This window comes from Moschus berezovskii, chromosome 20 (assembly GCF_049115385.1).
Source record: "Moschus berezovskii isolate FMDL1 chromosome 20, NW_MosBer_1.0, whole genome shotgun sequence".
NCBI classification, from domain to species: Eukaryota; Metazoa; Chordata; class Mammalia; order Artiodactyla; family Moschidae; genus Moschus; species Moschus berezovskii.
In genome coordinates, this window is record NC_142479.1 from 67,878,687 (window position 1) to 67,891,817 (window position 13,131).

Sequence of the window (13,131 nt, forward strand, 5' to 3'; positions counted from 1 at the left end):
CGTTCGGGGGCGGGGCTCCGGGCCCGCTCAGCGCCCCGCGGCGGGAGAAGAAAGAGCGCTCAGGAAGTGGAAGTGTTTGTTACTGAGTGCAGGCCCGGGGAGGGGCGCTGGGTGCGGGGCGGGGGAGTTCCTGGTACCGGGCTGGGTGGCTCGCAAGATCGGTTCTGATTCCCGCCCCCACCACCACCTGGGTCAGGGGTTGAGTGCGCCGACCCTCGGGTAAAGGACCCTGAGGCTTTAACAGCCTTCAGCCAAAGTGTGCATCTCCAGCTGCGGGGTAGCGGGGGTGGCGCCTGTTGCTTGGAAAACCAATCCGGCTCCGGGGCTGCGAGGTCCCCGCAGATTTACTGTGGTCCAGGCCCACCTCGGACCCAAGAGAGTAGTTCGAATAACAATATTTTCCTATTTGTGGGCCGCTTGGCGCTGTCCCAGGACCTGCTAGTAGGGGTGCGGGCTCCGATCTTCTCTGGGACAATGTGAAGGTCCAGCAGAGCGCCCAAGGCTTCAACGGGACTGCCCAGCGAAGACAGGCCACCCGGGGCAACGGTGTATCGGGGTCAGCCTTTGGCTAGGGAGGTGGGGGAGGGGAGAGGCAGGTCAGAGTCAAGTGGCCGATCTCTGGGTACAGTCCGCAGGAAAAGGAGTCCTGGCGTTTTTCAACAGAGAAAGTAAAATGACTGTGAGATAATCAACCTTCTTTCAGCTCCTACTTTCAGATGAGAGGCTGGTCACAGAGGCTGGGGACAGTCTGTTAAGGGTGAGGTGACCAGTTTGGGGGGGGTGGGCATTGAAGGATGAGGATCAAATGATTTTGGCAGTCAGTGACAAGCAACAAGGATCCTTTCAACATGAACTGCCCCCGCCTTCCCCCACCCCCGCATCATGTCCACCTCAAAGAAACAGTGGACAGGGTGTACTTTCCAAAATACTGCCATTTAATGCTGAAAAACACAAATGCTAGAGGCCCAGAGCAGCCCATGTGACTGGATCGACTGCAACCTGCCTTGGGCCCCAGAAGAACCCTGCAAGGTCAGGCTCCTCCCTGCTCCGCCTGGAGAGCTTCCTTATCGGCCTGAGTTGGAGCTGCTGACTCTGCTCGAAGAGCAAGATTTCTGCTTTGAAAGCAAATGCAGCAGCCTGAGAAATGGGCAGTACGTACCTTACACACCCCTCTCCCGGCCCATGGTATACAGAGCCGGAGTAAAAGTGTCTCTAGATCATAATCTGCACAGCTCCTGACCTCTTCCCAGGGCTGAGGTCAGGGCTTGGGGAGATCTGTGACCTTGGCTCCACAGAAACTCTTTGCAGCCCCTCTTCCCACCCACATCTTACCGGGCAGACCTTATTTTGCATACAATGCTTTGATTTACCCGGAAATGGATGACCTCTCACTCTCTTAACCAGGGTCAGAGAGAAGGGAGATAAAGCACTTTGGGCTCTAAGGTCGGTCAGTTGGTCTGTCTGAGAAGAAAAGGAATGAGGGAGGTCAGGAAGGAGGCAGCACTTGGGTTTGGGGGTTACACAAGGGCGTGAGGTTTGCTCACTTCTGCCTCCTGGCTACGCCAGGATCAGAGTTTTCTCTGCTTTCTCTTTATTGGGCTCTTTTGTCCAGTAGAAGCACTAGAGCTGCTTGAAGAAGTAGCCTGTGGGCTGCATACCTGCCAAAGAATTGGGACCAGAATAACCTTCTCCTGTCTATAACCTTAGGTGTCTGGAGACACAGATGGAAAGGTTGAAAGATACGGCCAGGGATTCAGGGAGGAGGGGCTCCTCTGGGATCTGAGGTTCAGAGAACAGGAACCAGGTGTTTCCAGGTGCTTTTATGTATTTGTGGGCTGGAGGAAAAGGGATACACCTCCCAGAATGGGGGCCAGTAAGCCCAGAGGTAGCCAAACAGATAGACCTAATCTCTGCTACTCCTCTCCCATCTCCCCACAGGGAGCCAGGGCCCTGGCCTAATCTCCACATCTCTTATCTTCCAGAGGCTTTGGTCTGACTCCCAGCACAAGGGCTCTGTTTTATTGGGGAAGATTGCTCTCTGGGGAGCTGGAGGAAATGAAGGCCTGGGTTTGCTCAGCCGCTTGCCAGCTGAGGGATTGGGGTTGCGGGGGGGGGAGTGGGGGTGGGGGTGGGGTGGTGGTCACTACTTGCCCTTATGCCCCAGCAGTGCATCAGTGCCCCCTGGTGCTGAGCTGGAGCAATACCAGCCTCATGGTGGTCAGGAGGGAGGCCCAGACTTCTAAGTCCTAGTACTGGAAGGCCAAAGGACCACCACCAGCTCTCTGGCTCGGTTTTTCTGGTGACCTTTTGATTAAGTTATGTATCATTAAAAGGAAAGATTAATATTTTGCCCTCCCCTGCAAACGCAGGGAAGCTCCAGGAGCTAGGGGAGGGGCAGGAGTCCAGGGGGCTGTGCAGTGGGTCCCCCAACTCTCTCCCCGCTGGCTCAGCCGCTCAGAAGAAGCCACGTCTGGCAGTGGGGGAGGACGGCTGCATCCTTGGGGGCCTCTGGAGCTTCCTCTTAGACTCTTGGGATTCACAGGAAGGAGCAGCAGCTGGGCCGCTTCTTCTGGGACTCCACGTAGTCTCGGATCTGGAAGCTAGGCTCATCAGCCTGCTGCCCAGCTCTGTATTTCAGCTCCCTTGAAGAAGAAGGAGAAGTGGGCTGGGCAGTCGGTTGGGAGCTGAGCCTTGCCCCAGTCCCACGGCCTCCGAACGCAGGCTGTAGATGGGCCCCGGGACTGGGCGAGGGGCCAGCCCCCACTGGGTCCCAGATGGCGCCATCCTGCCCTGCACGCTCCCATCCCAGCTCAGCACTCACTTGGCAATGGCCAGAAAGGCTAGCTCCACATTCATGCCCGTCTTGGCGCTGGTCTCCATGAAGGGAACTCCATATTCCTGCCAGGGGAAGAGCGTGCTCCATGGCCAGTCTCGGACTGTCCCCATCCCTCCCCTCCCACACCCGGGCCAGTCACTTACCCTGGCCAGCATCTCTCCGTCCTCTGAGCGGATCACCCTTTCACTGCTCACATCTGCCTGTCAAGCCCAGGTGGGTCACTCTGGGGGAAGGACACTTTGACCCCAAGCCGGCCCCTCTCTCTGCCCTGGGAGCAGGACCTCCCGCCCTCTGCTGGTGGCCTGCAGGACTGCAGGTGGTCTGATCCACCCTGGGCCAGGACCCTCTCCTCAGGTTCTTAGCTCCCAGCAGGGGGATCTCACCCCAACTTAGGGAGATGGTGGGTAACTCTGCTTGGCAAAGGGGTGGTGACCAGCCTTGAAGGGATGGTGGTAGTTGAGGTTAACCCTCTCCTATCTCAGATCTTCATCCATGTACCTAGTCCCTAGGATCTAACAGAGTAGCTGGGCATTCCTGGACTTCTCAGGAAACAGCCTGACCTTTCCCTGCAGGGGGCAAATTCCAAAGCTTTAAGAGGGCAGATGAGATGGGCAGAAGCTTGCAGATAGGTCTGACCTCTGAACTGGAAGCTGGGAAGGGTTCTTTGCTGGCAGAATGTCCAGCAATTACTCTCGTGGCTGTGGGGGAGGGTGATCCGACCCTGCCCTGGAGCCACTCACCTTGTTGCCCAGAAGCATGATCACCACATCCCTCTGGGCGTACTCGTGAATCTCAGTGAGCCAGGCCTGTGGGAGAGGGTACACTGAGCCCCAGCCATTCTCCTCCTTCCCCCGGCCTTCCCTGCTTCTCCCCTCTGGATCCTCCTGGGCTACTCATTGCCCCTGATCACTGCACATGATACCCTAGGACTTCTCTCTCCTGCGTCTTTGCTCAGGCCTCTTTCCAGTCCTGAATAGCTCTAAACCCCTTACAGTGTAACTCTCAGTTCTATGGAAGATAGAGGAGGTACAGGCTTTATGTTCTAGATCAGCTCTAGTCACCAGCACTCCCCTTGAGTGCCCCGTAGAGGGTTCGAAGGCCTCGTAAGGGCTTGGTGATCAAAAATACTGTGATCGATTAGAGATGTCTGCCATGCTGGGGATGGCAGTAGGGTTCCATGGGTTCCATCCAGTTGGTAAGCTGTTTTATCTCTATATGTCTGATTTTCCTGCTTTGCTTGCCAACCTCTTGAGGTCGGGGAGCATGTGAAACCTTCACCGTGCTTGTGCACAGAGTCAGTGCTTATATTTATTGAATTGTTGCCTCAACTACTGGATAGTTTGCTTGTGAGGACAGAGCCACTCATTTTGTCTGCCTGAGTCAATTTCTAGAAACTTGGGCTGCATATATGGTAGACTTTTTCTGCTTGGGCTCTCCCCTTGCGCTCTTGTCCAGGGTGGAGCTGGGGACTTTCTGAACATTCTGTCATGAAGTGCACTTATGAATCACAGGCAGGGGTAAGCAGGTGGCACACAGCCTGCTTGGCCTTCATGCCCACATGCCAATCAGCTGCCCACGAGGAGTTTATTACTTCTGAGTCACAGCTCGGGTGTTTTTAGCGAGGCAGCAGTATTCCAGGCTCCACCCATTCCCACAGAGCAGGAAGCGGTCCTGCCCGGCTGGCTCCTGAGAGTGGCGAGTGGTGGGTAGAGAGAACCTACCCGGATGTTGTCGAAGGAAGATTTGTTGGTGATGTCGTACAGCAGGAGCAAGGCTGGAGGGGGAGAGAGAGGTCACATGGGGCGGGGGGACTTGGGGCAGAAGGGTGACTGTTACAAGTGGGCTGGGGGAGCGGTGGAGTGCCGGAGGCCCTTACCCTGGGCGTCTCGGTAATAAGCGTGGGTGACACTGCGGAACCGCTCCTGCCCTGCGGTGTCCCAGATCTAGGGAGGAAGGACAAACAGTCAGAAGGGGGCAGGCACTGTGCTGGGCAGAGAAAACTCTTGTTGTGGTGCGAAGGGTGGGAGGGGAGAGGTTTCTTTCTTTGGTTTCTCAGGGGCCTGTGAGCGCCTGGTGACGTGCCAGATGGTGATAGTTAACGAGTTAATGAGTTCTCCAGCTCATCTCATGCTGTTGCCCTGAGTGGTGAAGCCCAGGGATTAGGAGTGTCCAGCCTCCTAGAGCATGTGAGGCCCGTGACACTGGGGAAGATTTGCAGCAAGCCTAAGCTTGTTTGAAGGCACTTGGAGCTGCTGTCTTTGACAGAAGAGAGGGGCCTGGGAACGGCTTTCTCTGCAGACATCAAACAAACAAAAGCCGTTTCCTCTCCTGGGCCCCACAGGAAATTACCCCAGGCTGAGGGCAGGGCCGCAGGCCTCCTGTGGGTGGGTGAAGAGCCTGGGCAGGCGCCCCTATCCTTGAACCGCCGCCCCCTTCCAGCCCAGCCTTCCCAGCCGCTGGTCTCACCTGCAGCTTCACTCTCACACCATCCACGGTCACCACCTTGTTCTGAAAGAGAGAAGGGCGGAGGGAGAGGTGGGTGTGGAGGGTAGGGGAGGCGGCTTGGCTTCTGCGTCCTGCTGAGCCCTGCACAACAGCAGGCATCCTGTCCGGTTGCTCCCCCAGGGTGCCAGGGTGGCTGACGAGCCCCAGAGATGTCTCTGGCCAGATCGCCCCATCGGGGCGGTGGGACTCTGTCCCCAGGCAGCCCGACTTCAGACTCCATCTCTCCTCACAACACACCAAGTCAAGGGAGCCCGGGAACGTGCCCGGCTCCACCTGCCAGGGCTCAGCAGGGCACACAGGCTGAGCCCTGGCGGGGGCGGGGGGCACCATGCCTCTTCCCTGCTTCTGCCTGCCTCTCCCGGGGCTCAGCCTCAGCACTGCAAAGTAGCTCTTCGAGATGAGTTGCCCACCAGCATCTCGGAGACCTCAGTGGGCAGATCTGCAGGGCTGTCTTTGCCCCGGTCGCCCACTGGTTCTGTCGCTAGGTGAAGCTTCCCCTCCTACTGGAGGAGGCACCCGGCCTCTGAGAGCCCCGCTGCCAGGGTTAGGCCTGAGCCCTCCTGGCCCCTGGGGCTGTGCGGTACTTAGAGCGCTTGGCAACTCCGATGCCAATCTGTTGATGCCAACCCAAGATGGGTTCATCCTGGTGAGGGGGCGGGATGCTGGCTGCTGCTCTCTCCCCACAGGACCAGTCTGTCTCCTCAAGCTCGTGCCCTGCAGCGCTGCCCTGAGCTTCAGAAAGACCGGCTGACCTCACGTCTTGCCTGAGGGGCCGGCTCGCACCATGGGAGTGTGTCTGCCCTGCTCAGGGGCAGGATTTTAAGATGCAGTGTCTCATTTCTCATTCTGTAGGGGGGCAGGGAGCCCCGCAAGCCCAGACTCCTCTAAGCTGGCCACCTCTAGGGTAAGCCACTGCAGACCTGAAGAGTCAGTACAGGGAGCAGAGGACAGGCCCTGCGCCTGAAGCCATGACCCCTGGTTCACCGCTGGGAGGAGGAGCCTGCAGCCACCTCACCCTGAAGTCTATGCCGACGGTGGCTATGAAGGTCCCGGACAGGAAGGCCCCATCTCTGAATCGGATGAGGAAACAGGTTTTGCCGACGCCCGAGTCTCCCAGAAGCATCACCTAGGAGATGGGGGCAGAGGCAGTTAATGGGGCTCTGGGGCGAGACTCTGGGCTCCCAGGGAGGGCCGGGGAAGGATGCTGAGCCCCAAGTGGGCACCTGCTTTCTTCCACTCTCCTGGGCTCTCGCTCGCCTCCCAGCTGCTCCCTTGGACTCTCCTGTCCTCATCTGGTTTCCGGGATGCCCGAGTTGAGACCCCAGAACCAAGAGATCCCCAAATGTGCTCTGTGGCCCCGAGAACAACCACACTTCATGTGTCTAGACTCTGGCCCCCTCGGCCCCCCGCCACGCCATGCTGGGGTCCCGCCCTTCGCTGTGCGTTCCACGCCTCCATGCACATGTGGGTAGGGCCACAGTGCCAGGAAGAGAAGCATTAACATTTCAGCCAGGGATTCCCACCCAAGGGAGGGTATCAGGATCTGGGCCGGTAGGCCTCTGTCAGTTGCCAAGGCATATTCTAAAATTGCTCATGTTCCGGTGTTTTATTTTTGGTCACCTTTATTTGGAAGTTCCTAATGACATCTTATGTTTGTAAAAGCCTTGCGTGAATTAGGGAAGGCTGAAATTTATACTAAAGCAGAGAGACATTTAGCCTGAAATGCTTTCTGCAGTAACCTCCCAAGTGGGACAAATGGCTTGCAGACTGGCATGGCAGGGGGTGGGGGGGTGCGGGAGGGAGTGTGTGTGGGCATGTGTCTGTCCCTTTACTGTCTGGCCAGTCTCTGCTCCTCTCCTCTGGGGATGGGGTAGGGTGGGGCCGGGGAGGGGACCCCTCTGTCCTGACACTCCTCAAACTCAGAGAACAGGGGTTGAGACCTAAAACTGGAATTTTTTCCAACTGGCTGAATAGATGCTTAATGGGTGGAGCAGGGACTAAGGTTTGAGTTCTTTTGGGGGCTTTGACCTTGACCATGGAGCCCAAAGGCTTTCCTGCTGTGACCATGGGTTATGGGATTAGCTAAACTGATGGGCAGTTGAGCAAAAGGTGCATGAAGGCTGGGGTCCTGGCTTGTATGTGGGTGACTGGGGGACTTTGGGAAGATCCCTTAACCTTTCTTTGGCAGTTCCCACGGGGTTAGAAGGAAGGATGGATGATTTCTTGGAGTCCTTTCTAGAGTCTTTCAGTGGCTAGGGCCAAAAATGTTGGCATGAATCACCTGAGATTCTGGAAGAGTGGCCCAGGGGAGGGGGCTGCCTGCCTGTGGCCTTATCCTCTAATCCTTCCCAAGGAGCTTCCCCAGGCTCCTCCTAGACCATCCAGGACTCAGTCTCCTTGGCAGGCCTCGGGCATGAAGGGGGCTGGGGCCAGCTCTCCACAAAAGCCCACTTGGCCCAAGGGACAGACGGTGGGCTGGGGGCTAGGGAGCTCTCTGGAGCCTGCATGGCTCCCTGGTTCCTGGGTACCAGTACCTCATGGGGCAGGAGGGAGAGAGGGAGGGAAGGCAAGCAGCTGTGTACTTTAGAGATCACAGCTGCCTTGAGCAAGCGATGCCAGCCACCCACCCAGCCGGGCAAGTCCACCAAACACAAATAGTTGCCCAGCCTCGCCACCTCCTAGGCAAACACCCAGCTGGCTTGTCAAGCAAGGAGGTCAGGCAGTGCCCCATGGCCCAGGACTGGTTCTCAGTGGCTCCCCCTCCCCTGAACACACTGGTGGCCCATTTCCTGCCTGCAGCCCACACCGGGGACGCCTATCTCAACGGCTCTGGGCGGGTGACTTGCAGACTAGCTTCCCCTGAAAGAAGCGGGGTGGGGGTGGAGGGGGTGGAGGGAGGAAAACAAGGCACAGAGAAAGGCAGGTTTCCTTCAAGGTCATGCCACAGGACACGGGCTGGCCCTTTCATCATCTCTCCCAGACCCTACGGAGGAAGAGGAGAGGCTCTGCGCTCCCTCTTTCAGAGATCCCGGTACCTGTCTGCTCGCAGGGTGCAGAGGAAGGGCAGACAGCTCAGTGTCCACCAGCGACCCCACCTACTTCATCTAGGGCCACCCGCAGAGGGAACCAGGATCGGAGAGCTGACTTCAACTCTCCCAGGTGGGGTACTAGTGCCGAACCGCTCCCATCATTCTCAGGGGCTAAAAATTTCCCAGGTGAGTCTACTGTTCTGGCTAGCAACATCCTCCCAGAGGAAGGCGTGGGCAGCCGGCTGCAGGGGTGGGAGGGGAAGGGGTCGCACCTGGGGGCAGCTAGGGTCCTAATTCACCCTGGGAGAAGGGCATTAAAGAGCAAGTTCCCCCGCCGTCAGGGGGCGTCCTTTCGGAGTCCCAGCGCTTGGGGTGCCTGTGCCCTGGGAGAGTTGTGGGCTCAGGGGCTAGCGAGAAGCCCGGGGTTCCCTGGGGGCACTGGCCGAAATGAGGCCAAGGGAAATGGGGCTGGGTCCTCAGGGGGTGGGGAGTCACTCAGTACTTCCTATTCCTTTCCCCTCTCCCAGATCCCTGGTCGTTGGAGTGGACCCCGGGGGCTGTCTCGACCCTCCCCCCGCTTACTCTGGGAGGACCTGGCTGCCTGGCGGGGGATGGGATGAGTCCAGCGCAGACGCAGCCAGAGAGGGGCTGGGGCCGGGAGGGTCTAGGAGCGAAAGGTGCGGGGAGGGGCGGCCCCCAGAGCCGGCACCGGAGTCCCCAGCGCTGGGCGCGGGGCCCACCCACCTTGCCCGTGAGATCGTGGCTCGGCCCGCAGGGTGGGGAGCGCTCGGGGGCCTCGCCATCCCGGGTGGCCGCGGTGCCAGGCGTGCCCGTCATGTCCCTGGACCAGAGGTGAGCTGGGGCCCGCGGCGGCCGAGGGACAGGCAGGAACCGCCCAGCCTGAAGCTCCGCCCGCTCCTTCTCCCCTCCACCGCCCCGGGCAGGGACCCCGACAGGCTCCTCCCTCCGTTCCGCCACCTGAACGACGCTGGCGGGGAGCTGGCTGTCCCGCGGGGGCGCGCAGGACCGCAGAGTCAGCTCTCGAGGGGGCAGGCAGGCCCCTAGAGCAGCACCGATCGGAGGGCGTAGGCCAAATCCAGCCTAGGACCGCTCCCCAGGGTGGCCAGCTGCCGGGGTTAGGGTCCCACGGGGAGCCGTCTCTGGGGATCCCGCCTTCTGGGGAGGGTCTGGCATCACTGGGACGCGCGGGCCGGTGCCCGGGTTGCGGGTGCCCAGCGCGGCCAGCAGGCGACGCCCGAGCTCCATCCGGCCCGCGGTCCACAGGTGGCTGGAGGGGGTGCTGGGGGCGGGGTCCGGGGAGCATGGAAACGCCCCTGGGCCGCCCGGAGCGGGGTTCGAGAGCACGCCCGCGTTCTGAGCGCAGCTCACAGGCAGTTTCGCTTTTGCTCCTGCGCCCGAGCTCGACGTCCTCCGAATGTAATTGTGTTTACCGACCGATGGGCGTTCACTCTGCAGCACACTTGCTTGGGCCCCCGGCCGGTGCTTGCACTTTGATACTTCCCCTGTTGCCCCCTGACCTCTTGGGCTGTGTCCAGAGTGTTCTCTACCGGGAGAGCCTTCCCAGGAGGGCTTCCTGGCACCTTCCCAATCGAGGTGCTCCTCAAGGCAGGACTAGCCTTATCCACGTGGGGCCCTCCCCTCTGGCACCTAGTAGGTCTTGTACAAAATGAATTCATAAAGTTGTGAATCAGTTTGAGCTGAGTCTCCAGGACCTCCCAGGAACCCCGCTCCTCCTGTTGACAGAGACTAACAGTGTGTCTAGGGGTGGTCCAGAGCAGAGTTCAGGGGCCCTGGCCTGGGCTAACCATTCAATTCAGTTCAGTTCAGTCACTCAGTCGTGTCCGACTCTTTGCGACCCCATGGACTGCAGCACGCCAGGCCTCCCTGTCCATCACCAACTCCCAGAGTTCACTCAAACTCATGTCTATCGAGTTGGTGATGCCATCCCACCATTCAATTACCTGATCCCAAATCCTACATAAGTGCAGTCAGGTTCCCACGGAACAGGGTGGGTACTTTACAGAGGGACTGGGTGAGGGGCACGTAGAGCGGCGTGGGCCCTGCACCTCTTTACCGAGGTATTGGGGGTGAGGGGCAAGGGGCAGGCCTGGCTTACGGGGGACTGTACGCGTACACCTGCCTCCTGCCCTGTAACTTTAGGCATCACCTGGAGCTATTTTCCAAGGAGCATTGTTATTTATTTACTTATTTTTGTGGCCTCAAAGTGCGGCATGTGGGATCTTAGTTCCCTGACCAGGGATCGAACCCACGTCCCTTGCTTTAGAAGCGTGTAGTCTTAACCACTGCACCACCAGGGAAGTTCCAGGAGCCATTTTCCGGAAATGGGTGTGCCACAACCTCATACCACATAGGGAGGGACTCGAGCAGGGAGGGCACAGAACCCTGCCGATGTGCCCTCTTGCCTGCTATTTGGGTGGCAAATAATGCCCCAGTCCATTCAGTGTCCTGAGGGCTCACACAGGAACCCTGCAGGCGAGAGGGTTTCAGCCCAAGGGGGTGATGACTGAGGAGGAAGGAGAGAAGGGATGTGGGCTGGTCCTCTCTGGCTTTCCTCTGCCAACCGGGCTGATGTGGGTTGCATTGTGGTTCCCCTCCTCCCCAGAGAGAAGCTCACGTCCTAAGCTCTGGAAACTCAGAATGTGACCTTATTTGGAAACAGGGTCATTGTGGGTATAATTATTTAAGATGAGGTCTTAGAGGAGAGGTTGTTGTTCATTTGCTAAGTCCTGTCCGATTCTTTGCAACCCTGTGGACTACAGCATGCCAGGCTTCCTTATCCTTCACTGTCTCCCGCGGTTTGCTCAAACTCATGTCCATTGAGTCGGTGATGCCATCCAGTTATCTTGTCCTCTGTCGTCCCGTTCTCCTCCTGCCTTCAGTCTTTCCCGGCATCAGGGTCTTTTCTGATGATTCAGTTCTTCACATCAGGTGGCCAAAGTATTGGAGCTTTAGCTTCAGCATCAGTGCTTCCAATGAATATTCAGGGTTGATTTCCTTTAGGATGGACTAGTTTGCTCTCCTTGTAGTCCAAGGGACTCTCAAGAGTCTTCTCCAGCACCACAGTTCAAAAGCATCAATTCTTCAGTGCTCAGCCTTCTTTATGGTCCAACTCTCACATCCATACATGACTACTGAAAAAACCATAGCTTTGACTAGACGGACCTTTGTCGGCAAAGTCATGTCTCTGCTTTTTAATATGCTGTCTAGGGAGGAGAGGGTGGGACCTCAATCCAATGTGAATGGTGTCATTTTAAGAAGAGGATGCAGGGAGGAAATGGCCATGTGGAGACAGACGTAGAGCTGGGAGCATTGCAGCTATGAGTCAAGGAATGCCAAGAGTTTCCGGGAGCCGCCGGAAGCCGGAAGAGGCAAGGACGGGTCCTTCCCGTGAGCCTTCAGAGGGAGTGTGGCCTGCCCACGCCTTGATTTCTGGCCTCCATCTGTGGTTTGTGTTGGCTGCTACAGGATCCTCTTTGTCCTGTGGCAGGTTTGGGATGGAGAAAGTTGCCCATTGGTGTGGGTGCTCTAGAAATGGTGGAGAAATACAAGTGCTGTGTTGCTGCATCTCCGCTCTGGGGGCTGGTGGCAGTGGGGCATGAAGCCCACAAACATGGCAGAGAGGCCTGGCTGGACTCCTCTGGGCCGTGTCTGTCTGGCCTGCTGGATCTGGGGCCTGTGGCGGTGTTATGTGCAGAGTATGTCACACGCTATCCTCTGGGACACTGCAACGTCAGGTGGGGTGTTCAAGGGCAGCCTCCAGGGAGGCAGAAGGGAGAGGGGGTCAGGGATGTTCAGAGCTGGGGGGTTCCGGGGAGGCAGGTGTTGCTCCAAAGGGGGGACCCACAGCCCACTCAGAGATGGGGAGTGTATTTAGACAGGAGGGGTGGTGGAGAGAGTGGACAGAGGACACAACCTCTGGGGAGTCCAGCCTTCCTGACGGCCTCTCTAGTGTTGTGTGCACGCTGCGACAGCCTGCGTCTCCCCAAGTACTCACACCAGGCACACGCCACCCCACCCACTGCGAGCACCTTACAACAGACACACACACACACATTTCACATGACACACACACAGAGATACATCACACTCCATCACAGACACCACACACCCACCCAGACATGCACACACCTCATATGACAGACACACACACGTCATGTGACACACACAGACACCTCACACCCCATCACAGATGCCAGACAGCTCTCACCACAGACACGCAAAGGCTCACACCACAGATACACACCTTACCTCATGCGCACACTTCACGCACACACCTCAACTCATACACACCACCCAGGCCACAGAAACACACACCGCTCACATCATGCACACCTCAATTCAAGTCACCTCAAATCATTCCACATGCACCGTCTTTTATCAGTGAGCACAGCTGCACTTCATATCATACCATGAACACAAAATGCCTTACCCCGTCACATACATGTCACATCGCCCGAACACGTGCCACCACTTCACGGTCACAGACGTGACTCAACACCACTCCCCAACACGCACGCCACCTCACTGCACAGACACCCTCCTCACTGACCCCACATCTCATACCTCCCCTAGGGGTGGAGACCACCCTCTGAATGCAGTGTCTCTCAGTGACCCCAGCCCCTCCCATCACCCCCAAGTCCAGAAGGCACACCCCCACCCTTCACCCCCAACCCATCTCCCTGCCCTCCCCTGGTACACAAGTCACACCCCACACCCCCA

At 58.0% G+C, this 13,131-nt stretch overlaps 1 protein-coding gene across 5 annotated transcripts; it reads right to left on the minus strand.

Moving 5' to 3' along the window:
* Nucleotides 1-914: 914 nt before the first annotated feature.
* Nucleotides 915-9,899, minus strand: RAB37 (RAB37, member RAS oncogene family). Of its 5 annotated transcripts, XM_055408662.2 has the most exons (9): nucleotides 9,115-9,284; nucleotides 6,357-6,467; nucleotides 5,303-5,344; nucleotides 4,713-4,779; nucleotides 4,558-4,610; nucleotides 3,577-3,642; nucleotides 2,980-3,036; nucleotides 2,822-2,898; nucleotides 915-2,642 (listed from the first exon to the last, which is right to left on the minus strand). In XM_055408662.2, the coding sequence occupies exons 1-9, from the start codon at nucleotides 9,205-9,207 to the stop codon at nucleotides 2,537-2,539; spliced, it is 672 nt and encodes a 223-aa protein (XP_055264637.1). In that variant the 5' UTR covers nucleotides 9,208-9,284; the 3' UTR covers nucleotides 915-2,536. The 5 variants fall into 5 exon arrangements, 4 of the variants coding, with proteins under 4 accessions (XP_055264637.1, XP_088685484.1, XP_088685483.1 ...); XM_088829358.1 differs by lacking the exon at nucleotides 9,115-9,284 and adding an exon at nucleotides 9,349-9,464 and having other exon boundaries at nucleotides 2,822-3,036; XM_088829357.1 differs by having other exon boundaries at nucleotides 2,822-3,036; nucleotides 9,115-9,292.
* Nucleotides 9,900-13,131: the final 3,232 nt, after the last annotated feature.